The following is a 10,000-nucleotide window of genomic DNA, read 5'->3' as shown; positions in this document are numbered from 1 at the left end:
AGGGCTGGTGTCTGGATCAGTCAGGGCTGGTGTCTGGATCAGTCAGGGCTGGTGTCTGGATCAGTCAGGGCTGGTGTCTGGATCAGTCAGGGCTGGTGTCTGGATCAGTCAGGGCTGGTGTCTGGATCAGTCAGGGCTGGTGTCTGGATCACTCAGGGCTGGTGTCTGGATCAGTCAGGGCTGGTGTCTGGATCAGTCAGGGCTGGTGTCTGGATCAGTCAGGGCTGGTGTCTGGATCAGTCAGGGCTGGTGTCTGGATCAGTCAGGGCTGGTGTCTGGATCACTCAGGGCTGTACAATAACAGCACACACACACAACAACAACTTTGGAGAGATGCACCAGGAGAGTAGTTAAACTCCGTCTCCATAGCAATGTGTAACATCCTCAACTTCCTGTCCGGACACAGCAGACCCAGGCAACAGGAAGTGGACAGGAAATGGATCTATTAGCGGACTGGGAGAGAGGCAGCCTTCTTCCTGTATGTCAGTGGGGGGGGGGGGGTTACCTGCTTAGTTACCACCACCCCCCTGTGGAAACTATCCTTAAGGTCTCTCTTTCTCTCCCATTCTCCTGTTTTTCAGTAAGAGAAGGAGTATATCTGCTTACCTGAATCACCTGAAGGTAAACACGCACACACGAGCTCTGACACTCAAACATCAGAGACACTTACATGAATGCTCATGTTTACTGAAACAATAATTGAAAGCTGTGTATATGTGTGTGTGTGTGTGAGCTGTTTGGGGGGAGGAGGGAGATGGAGGACTTGAAGAAGGAGTTAGAGGAGGAGCTGACACTGAACACTGAGGACCCTCGCAGCCACGCCTGGTACCATGGAGCAGTCAGCAGAGAGGTACACACACAATACACACTTTACACACACACCATACACACCATAAACACACCACACACACACACACACACCCTGTGTGTCTGCAGGGGACAGAGTCTCTGCTGCAAAGGGATGGGGACTTCCTTGTGCGGGACTCTAGCTCCTCCCCCGGGGACTACGTCCTGAGCTGCTGTTGGAGGAATGAGCCCATGCACTTCAAGATCATCAGGGTGGTGCTGAGACCCAAGAAGGTGTGTGTGTGTGGTGTGTGTGTGGTGTGTGGTCATGTTTAACTACCCTTGTGGGAACCAAATGTATAGAGAAACATGATGAACTTGACCTTGTGTGGTATGTGTGTGTGTATGTGTGTGAGCAGGGATACTCAAGGGAACTGTTCCAGTTTGAGGAGGATCGCTACGACAACGTCCCTGCTCTGATTCGCTACTACGTGGGTGGGCGTCGGCCTATTTCCCAGGCCTCGGGTGCGGTCATCTTTCACCCAATCACACGCACCATGCCCCTGCGTGTGATCGGCAGGCGTGCGGAGGAGGCCAGCGCCCCCCGGAGGAACAGAGGAACACAACACACCAGGAGACTCAGCTACAACAGAGACACACTGCTGTCACCCAGCACCCTGCTGAGGTACACACACACACACACACACGTACACACACTGCTGCCACCCAGCACCTTGCTGAGGTACACACACACACACACACACACACACACTGCTGTCACCCAGCACCCTGCTGAGGTACACACACACACACACACACACACACTGCTGCCACCCAGCACCCTGCTGAGGTACACATCATCAACACATACAGATGTGTGTGTGTGTAGGAGTGGCAGTCAGCCTGCCAACCTGGAGAACCTGGGCAGGAGACCATCTCTACAATCAGCTCAGTCAGACAGCAACCTGCGCCCAGGTACACACACACTATAGACACACACACTACATACACACACTATAAACACACACACACAATAGACACACACTCTAACCTGGTGCTCTTGTTGCTCCTCCTCCTCTCTGTAGGTGCTCCTCCCATTGGCCAGTCAAAGGATTCTGGCCCCGCCCCCATATCTCCAGTGTTTCGTACAGGCAGCGAACCACTGTTGAGTCCCTTACCTCGACACACTCGGCCCTCCCACGCAGGTAACACACACACTCGCCCCAACTACCCAGGTAACACACACTCACACACGCCTTCCATCCAGGTAACATACACTCACACACACACACTTGCCCCTCCCACGCAGGTAACACACACCCACCCCTCCCACAAAGATAACACACACACCCTCACTCTCTTCCCTCCCCTCCCCCCCTCTTTCAGAAGGGGGTGTGACCCTTCGGGGTTCTGATGGACAGCTTCACCCCAGAGCCCCGCCCAAACCCCTCAGAGTCTCCGCCCTCTTCCCCGGAGCTCTGCCCCTTCAGCCCTGCAAGGATGGAGATGACCCCGCCTCCTTATATGACGAGCTGGTCATACAGGTAATTACACCCAAGCTGATGCTGATGGTGATGGTGTTGATGATGGTGCTGATGATGGTGATGATGGTGATGATGGTGGTGCTGATGATGGTGGTGGTGATGAATATGGTGGTGCTGATGAATATGGTGTTGATGATGATGATGGTGTTGATGATGATGGTGCTGATGATGGTGCTGATGTTGATGATGATGGTGCTGATGTTGATGATGATGGTGCTGATGTTGATGATGATGGTGCTGATGTTGATGATGATGGTGCTGATGTTGATGATGATGGTGCTGATGTTGATGATGATGGTGCTGATGTTGATGATGATGGTGCTGATGGTGCTGCAGGTGCCGGGGTCAGGGAGGCAGGGTCATGTGGAGCGTCTCCGTGCGGAGGAGAAGTGGCAGAGCCGCGCCCGGCTCACTGAGACCTCCTTCACCTTCCTGTCAGGCCACGCCCTCTCGCCAGACACGCTCCCAGAAGGAGCGGGGCCTGAGGAGGACTGGACCTTCCAAAGACCACAGGTTATCTGTCTGCCTGTCTGCCTGTCTGCCTGCCTGTCTGTCTGTTTGTGTTAGCATGCAGAGTTGTAAAGGTTATTATTTCTCTTCTGTGGGACATGCTAATGATGTTATGATTACTACATAAAGTAAATGTTTCAAAGCAGAAGTTAATTACTACGTAAAGTAAATGTTTTAAAGCAGAACTTGTGAACATTGACAATGTCCTATGTGTGTCCCCCAGACAGAGCCGGTCTCCTGCTTCCATCTGGACAGCTTTGAGTCCCTGCTGCTGCCAGACCAGAGCCGTCCTCTGGAGCCGTCTGTGCTGCTGAACCTGAAGCAACTGTTCAACCAGGCCGACGCCCACAACACCGCCCTGCACATGCTCAGTGTCGACTGCCAGGTACAGCTGAAGGGACACCCTTTTATTAGTAGAAGTAGTAAAAATAAATATCTTGTTATTATAATTATTATTTAATGATGTATTATTATTTTGAGAGTTTTAGTTTTTTCTATTATGATGATATCATACCATAATGCACTTCAGGGTCAGATAGAGGAGAAGTCGGCAGGGGTGAGGTCGGGAGGGGTGAGGTCAGCAGGGGTGAGGTTGGCAGGGGTAAGGTCGGGAGGGGTGAGGTCGGGAGGGGTGAGGTCGGCAGGGGTGAGCAGGCTGCTATCCCATGATGTTCCAGGTGTTGAGGATGGTTGGAGTGACGGAGGAACAGAAGAAGATCATGGGAGTTTGCTCTGGGCTGGAGCTGCTGCTCCTGCCTCACGGACACCAGCTGAGACAAGACCTCCTGGAGAGGTATACACACACACACCATACACACACACACCATACACACCACACACACACACCATACACACCACACACACACACCAGCTGAGACAAGACCTCCTGGAGAGTACACACACCATACACACACACACCATACACACACACACTTCCCTCTCTCCTATATCCACCTCCCTCCTCTCCTGTTTCCCCCAGACATCACCTTTTAGCGCTGGGTGTTGCCGTGGATATCCTGGGATGCACCGGCAGTGTAGGTCAAAGGTCGGCAGTGCTGCATAAGGTCATTCTATTGGCCGAGGCCCTTAGGAGCCATGCCCATGACCTGTATGCCTTCTCTGCTGTGATGAAGGCTCTGGAGATGCCCCAGGTATACACACACCATACACACATTATACACGCACCATACACACACACACTACTTACACATGATTGTGTGTGTGTAGGTGCTGAGGCTGGAGAAGACCTGGAGGAATCTGAGGAGGACCCAGACTGAGGCAGCCGTGCTGTTTGAGAAGAAGCTGAAGCCCTTTATGAAGGCCCTGAGCCAGGGACACGGTGAGCACAAGGCCCTGAGCCAGGGACACGGTGAGGCCCTGAGCCAGGGACACGGTGAGGCCCTGAGCCAGGGACACGGTGAGCACAAGGCCCTTAGCCAGGGACACGGTGAGGCCCTGAGCCAGGGACACGGTGAGGCCCTGAGCCAGGGACACGGTGAGGCCCTGAGCCAGGGACGCGGTGAGCACAAGGCCCTGAGCCAGGGACACGGTGAGGCCCTGAGCCAGGGACACGGTGAGGCCCTGAGCCAGGGACACGGTGAGGCCCTGAGCCAGGGACACGGTGAGCACAAGGCCCTGAGCCAGGGACACGGTGAGGCCCTGAGCCAGGGACACGGTGAGGCCCTGAGCCAGGGACACGGTGAGCACAAGGCCCTGAGCCAGGGACACGGTGAGGCCCTGAGCCAGGGACACGGTGAGGCCCTGAGCCAGGGACACGGTGAGGCCCTGAGCCAGGGACACGTTGAGGCCCTGAGCCAGGGACACGGTGAGGCCCTGAGCCAGGGACACGGTGAGGCCCTGAGCCAGGGACACGGTGAGGCCCTGAGCCAGGGACACGGTGAGGCCCTGAGCCAGGGACACGGTGAGGCCCTGAGCCAGGGACACGGTGAGGCCCTGAGCCAGGGACACGGTGAGGCCCTGAGCCAGGGACACAGTGAGCACAAGGCCCTGAGCCAGGGACACGGTGAGCATGTGTGTGTATAACATGGGTGTGTGTGTGTATAACATGGGTGTATAACATCAGAATCAGAAAGGGTTTTAATCACCTTGCTACAATAAAATATAAAGTAGCCATAATTTACAATATAAAAATTATACAATACAAAAAATACAAATATTACTAAAAAATACAAATAGTGCAAAATATACAAATTGTGTAATGTAGAGCAAATTGCAATGTATTTAAAGTAATTTGTGTGTATAATGTGTGTGTATAATGTGTGTGTATAACATGTGTGTGTATAACGTGTGTGTGTAACGTGTGTGTGTAACGTGTGTGTGTGTGTGTGTAGACTCAGTGGTGCAGACTGCTGTTTCTGTTCCTCACCTCGTTCCTCTGCTGATGCTGATGGAGGGGGAGGAGCTAGCGGAACACTCGGACATGGGCTGTCAGCTGATCTTTGACATCCTCCAATCAGCACGCAGCATTGCCCTGCTGGCACCCCAATACCAGGAGCACGCACACACACTACTGACAGGTATACACACACTACTGACAGGTATACACACACTACTGATAGGTACACACAATACACACACACAAGCAGGTACATGAACAGCCCACTGACAAGTCTGATTGGCTGATGCTGTGTGATTGACAGGTGGCTGGCAGCCAATCCCGGAGTTGCTGGAGGCGTTCCAGACAGAGTTTGCTCTGAGGCTGTTCTGGGGCCAAGGGTCAGGAGCCGGCCGGCCGGAACGCTACAACAAGTTTGACAACATCCTCAATGTGCTCTCCAACAAGCTGGAGCCTCTGGAGGCCTTAAGCCCTGACCCTAGCCTTGGCCCTGACCCTGGTCTTGACCCTGACCTCTTTCCCTGATCCCTAGCCCTGACCCCTAGCCTTGACCTTGACCCTGACCCCTAGCCTTGACCCTGACCCCTAGCCCTGACCCTAGCCTTGACCCTAGCCTTGACCCTGACCCCTAGCCCTGACCCCTAGCCTTGACCCTAGCCTTGACTCTGACCCCTAGCCCTGACCCTAGCCTTGACTCTGACCCCTAGCCCTGACCCTAGCCTTGACCCTGACCCTAGCCTTGACCCTAGCCTGGACCCTGACCCTTAACCTTGACCCTGACCCTAGCCTTGACCCTGACCCCTAGCCCTGACCCCTAGCCTTGACTCTGACCCTGACCCCTAGCCCTGACCCCTGACCCCTAGCCTTGACTCTGACCCTGACCCCTAGCCCTGACCCCTGACCCCTAGCCTTGACTCTGACCCTGACCCCTAGCCCTGACCCCTGACCCCTAGCCCTAACTCTTTGCTCCCCTAGCCCTGACTCTCCTATTCTAGTGTGTGTGTGTTTGAATGTGTGTGTGTGTGTGTGGAGACATCATTTGTTTATCTGAGGTATGTTCTGTATTCCTTTGAAATGTATGTTTCTGACTAATGACAATATTTAACAACTAAATAAATGATTTAAAAGAAAACAAATACATCTCATGGTTTATGTAATAATTATTTTCAGATTTCCAAACAATGATATGTAAATACACAAAATATAAGTTTGAAAAATATCATTTACAGTTTATATATCAATAATATATAATCTAAAAAATATACAGAGAATGTCCTAGCTCATCTGCAGATTGCTTGAGAGGAGGGGGAGGGGGAGGGAGGAGGGGGAGGGAGTAGGGGAGGGAGGAGGGGAGGGAGGAGGAAAGGGGGAGGGGGGGGGAGGAGGGGAGGGGAGGGGAGGGGAGGGAGAGGGAGGAGGGAGGGGAGGGAGAAGGGAGGGGAGGGGGGGGGGAGGAGGGGAGGGGAGAGAGAGGGGGAGGGAGGAGGGGAGGGAGAGGGGACGGAGGAAGGGAGGGAGAGGGGAGGGGAGGAGGGGAGGGGGAGGAGAGGGGAGGGGGAGGGAGGAGGAGAGGGGGAGGGAGGAGGGGAGCGAGAAGGGGAGGGAGAGGGGAGGGGGAGGGGAGGGGGAGGGGAGGAGGAGGGGAGGGGGAGGGGGAGGGAGGAGGGGAGGGAGAGGGGAGGGAGAGGGGAGGGGAGGGAGGAGGAGAGGGGGAGGGGAGGGAGGGAGGAGGAGAGGGAGAGGGGACGGAGGAAGGGAGGGAGAGGGGAGGAGGGGAGGGGGAGGAGAGGGGAGGGGGAGGGAGGAGGAGAGGGGGAGGGAGGAGGGGAGCGAGAAGGGGAGGGAGGAGGGGAGGGGGAGGGAGGAGGAGAGAGGGGGAGGGAGGAGGGGAGCGAGAAGGGGAGGGAGGAGGGGAGGGAGAGGGGAGGGGGAGTGGAGGAGGAGGGGAGGGAGAGGGGAGGGAGAGGGGAGGGAGGAGGGGAGGGGGAGGGAGGAGGGGAGGGAGAGGGGAGGGGAGGGGAGGGGAGGGGAGGGGGAGGGGGAGGGAGGAGGAGAGGGGGAGGGGAGGGAGGAGGGGAGGGGGAGGGAGGAAGGGAGGGAGAGGGGAGGGGAGGGGGAGGGGGAGGGAGGAGGAGAGGGGGAGGGGAGGGAGGGAGGAGGAGAGGGAGAGGAGACGGAGGAAGGGGGAGGGAGAGGGGAGGGGAGGAGGGGAGGGGGAGGAGAGGGGAGGGGGAGGGAGGAGGGGGAGGGAGAGGGGAGGGGGAGGGGGAGGGGGAGGGAGGAGGAGAGGGGGAGGGGAGGGAGGAGGGGAGGGGGAGGGAGGAAGGGAGGGAGAGGGGAGGGGAGGGGAGGGGGAGGGGGAGGGAGGAGGAGAGGGGGAGGGGAGGGAGGGAGGAGGAGAGGGAGAGGAGACGGAGGAAGGGGGAGGGAGAGGGGAGGGGAGGAGGGGAGGGGGAGGAGAGAGGGGAGGGGGAGGGAGGAGGAGAGGGGGAGGGAGGAGGGGAGCGAGAAGGGGAGGGAGGAGGGGAGGGAGAGGGGAGGGGGAGTGGAGGAGGAGGGGAGGGAGAGGGGAGGGAGAGGGGAGGGAGGAGGGGAGGGGGAGGGAGGAGGGGAGGGAGAGGGGAGGGGAGGGGGAGGGAGGAGGAGAAGGGGAGGGGAGTGAGGGAGGAGGAGAGGGGGAGGGGGGGAGGAGGGGAGGGAGAGGGGAGGGGGAGGGAGGAGGGGAGGCATGAGGAAAGGGGGAGGGAGGAGGGGAGGCATGAGGAAAGGGGGAGGGAGGAGGGGAGGGAGAGGGGGAGGGGAGGAGGAGAGGGGGAGGGGAGGGAGGAGGAGAGAGGGAGGGGGGGAGGAGGGGAGGGGAGGAGGGGAGGGATGAGGAAAGGGGGAGGGGGGGAGGGAGAGGGGAGGAGGGGAGGGAGAGGGGAGGGAGGAGGGGAGGGAAGGGAGATGGGGAGGGGGAGAGAGGAGGGGAGGGGGAGGGAGGAGGGGAGAGAGATAGTTTGCAGTGAGTAGGTCAAATTACAAAGGTTGGAACCGGACAGTGGTGGTTCTCCTAACATGAACACAGAACCACCCTTGCCCTAACCCACATAGAACCCAGGAGAACCACACAGGAGAACCTAACAGGACAAGACTAGAACACATAGGTGGAGGGATGACATCATTAAAAGTGATTTTGGAGACAAAAACAAACAGCAGTCACATGATGCACATGTGCTGCTGGCTGGTGTTAGTGTAGAGTGTGTAGGAGGGTGTGTGTGTGTTACTGGGTGTAGGAGTGTGTGTGTGTGTGTGTGTGTGTGTTACTGTGTGTGTGTGTTAATGTGTGTAGGAAGAGGGGATGTGTGCGTTACTGTGTATAGGAGGGTGTGTGTGTGTTACTGTGTATGTGTATGTTACTGTGTGTGTGTGTGTGTTACTGTGTATGTTACTGTGTGTGTGTGTGTTACTGTGTGTGTGTGTGTTACTGTGTGTGTGTTACTGTGTATGTGTGTGTTACTGTGTGTGTGTGTGTGTGTGTGTGTGTTACTGTGTGTGTTACTGTGTGTGTGTGTTACTGTGTGTGTGTGTGTTACTGTGTGTGTTACTGTGTGTGTGTACTACTGTGTTTGTGTTCCTGTGTTACTGTGTATAGGAGGAGGGGATGTAGCCCTCGTCTCTGTTGGCTCTCTGTACTCTGATCCAGCCGTCTCCTTTATCCTGCTCCATCACACTCAGCTGCTCCCCCTGCTGGACAGAGATGGTGCCCTCGCTGGAGCCTGAACACACACACATGCACACACACACATACATAGGAGTTAGTTAGCTAGCTAGATAGCTGTGTGTGTTCCTGTAGTAGGAGTTAGCTAGCTAGCATGTGTGTGTTCCTGTAGTAGGAGTTAGCTAGCTAGCATGTGTGTGTTCCTGTAGTAGGAGTTAGCTAGCTCGCATGTGTGTGTTCCTGAAGTAGGAGTTAGCTAGCTCGCATGTGTGTGTTCCTGAAGTAGGAGTTAGCTAGCTCGCATGTGTGTGTTCCTGAAGTAGGAGTTAGCTAGCTAGCATGTGTGTGTTCCTGTAGTAGGAGTTAGCTAGCTAGCGTGTGTGTGTTCCTGAAGTAGGAGTTAGCTAGCTAGCGTGTGTGTGTGACAGCCTACCCTCGAAGGAGTAGAGGGCAGTACACTGTCCTACAGGAACCTCCAGATCATCAAAGTCGTCATCAAACTCTGAGTAAATGTTCTGGGAGGGATCTCCAGTTACTGTGCTGCAGATCCACACACACAGAGAAATATATGTAAAACAAAACAATATTCAAAATATAACAGTATGCAACAACAACAAAAAACACATTCTCTCACACACCTGTGTTGGTAGTTGTTGTTGCTGGTCGAGTCCTCTCCTCCAACAGCTTCTGACAGCCACGACTGCAACACACACAAACACACCACACACACGGACGCACAATGACTGATATGTTTAACCATATGTTAAAAACTGGTATTGGATAGTGCCCTAAAGCTTGATAGACAGGTAAATCAAGTTCTGAAGGCAAGCTTTTACCAACTCCAAACCTTGGTTAAAATGAAGTCCTTCCTCTCATCTGCAAATTTAGAAAAAGTTATTCATGGTTTTATCACTTCGAGGCTGGACTACTGTAACTTGCTGTATTTGGGGATCAGTCAATCATCCATTAACCGCCTTCAGGTAGTCCAAAATGCTGCTACCAGAGTTCTGACAGGAACTCAAAAACAGGAATATATAATCCTGTCCTTCAGAAACTCCATTGGCTGCCGGTGTGCCACAGAATTCATTTTAAAATCTTGCTTTT

The 10,000-nt window shown here is 55.1% G+C and overlaps 2 protein-coding genes across 3 annotated transcripts in view; one reads left to right on the top strand and one right to left on the bottom strand.

The window, feature by feature from the left end:
* Positions 1-6,332, top strand: part of sh2d3a (SH2 domain containing 3A) — a 9,853-nt gene extending 3,521 nt beyond the window's left edge. The window contains exons 5-18 of the mRNA XM_084685886.1: positions 582-621; positions 734-850; positions 937-1,080; positions 1,206-1,471; positions 1,676-1,761; positions 1,872-1,991; positions 2,173-2,330; positions 2,667-2,843; positions 3,064-3,225; positions 3,518-3,633; positions 3,820-3,991; positions 4,068-4,179; positions 5,192-5,377; positions 5,501-6,332. Coding sequence (XP_084542012.1) covers positions 582-621; positions 734-850; positions 937-1,080; positions 1,206-1,471; positions 1,676-1,761; positions 1,872-1,991; positions 2,173-2,330; positions 2,667-2,843; positions 3,064-3,225; positions 3,518-3,633; positions 3,820-3,991; positions 4,068-4,179; positions 5,192-5,377; positions 5,501-5,721 — 2,077 coding nt within the window. The 3' untranslated portion in view covers positions 5,722-6,332. The remainder of the gene's footprint in view (positions 1-581; positions 622-733; positions 851-936; positions 1,081-1,205; positions 1,472-1,675; positions 1,762-1,871; positions 1,992-2,172; positions 2,331-2,666; positions 2,844-3,063; positions 3,226-3,517; positions 3,634-3,819; positions 3,992-4,067; positions 4,180-5,191; positions 5,378-5,500) is intronic.
* A 1,825-nt stretch (positions 6,333-8,157) lies between these two features.
* trip10b (thyroid hormone receptor interactor 10b) overlaps positions 8,158-10,000 on the bottom strand; it is a 13,922-nt gene continuing 12,079 nt past the window's right edge. For both annotated transcript variants that reach the window (XM_084685457.1, XM_084685458.1), the window contains 3 exons: positions 9,535-9,596; positions 9,330-9,436; positions 8,158-8,954 (listed from right to left, as the gene is read on the bottom strand). In XM_084685457.1, coding sequence (XP_084541583.1) covers positions 8,818-8,954; positions 9,330-9,436; positions 9,535-9,596 — 306 coding nt within the window. In that variant the 3' untranslated portion in view covers positions 8,158-8,817. The remainder of the gene's footprint in view (positions 8,955-9,329; positions 9,437-9,534; positions 9,597-10,000) is intronic.

This window comes from Hypomesus nipponensis, chromosome 21, assembly GCF_054491055.1.
Source record: "Hypomesus nipponensis isolate SF chromosome 21, ASM5449105v1, whole genome shotgun sequence".
NCBI lineage: Eukaryota > Metazoa > Chordata > Actinopteri > Osmeriformes > Osmeridae > Hypomesus > Hypomesus nipponensis.
The sequence above is the reverse complement of the archived record's forward strand: the minus strand, read 5'-3'. Positions and strand labels throughout refer to the sequence as shown.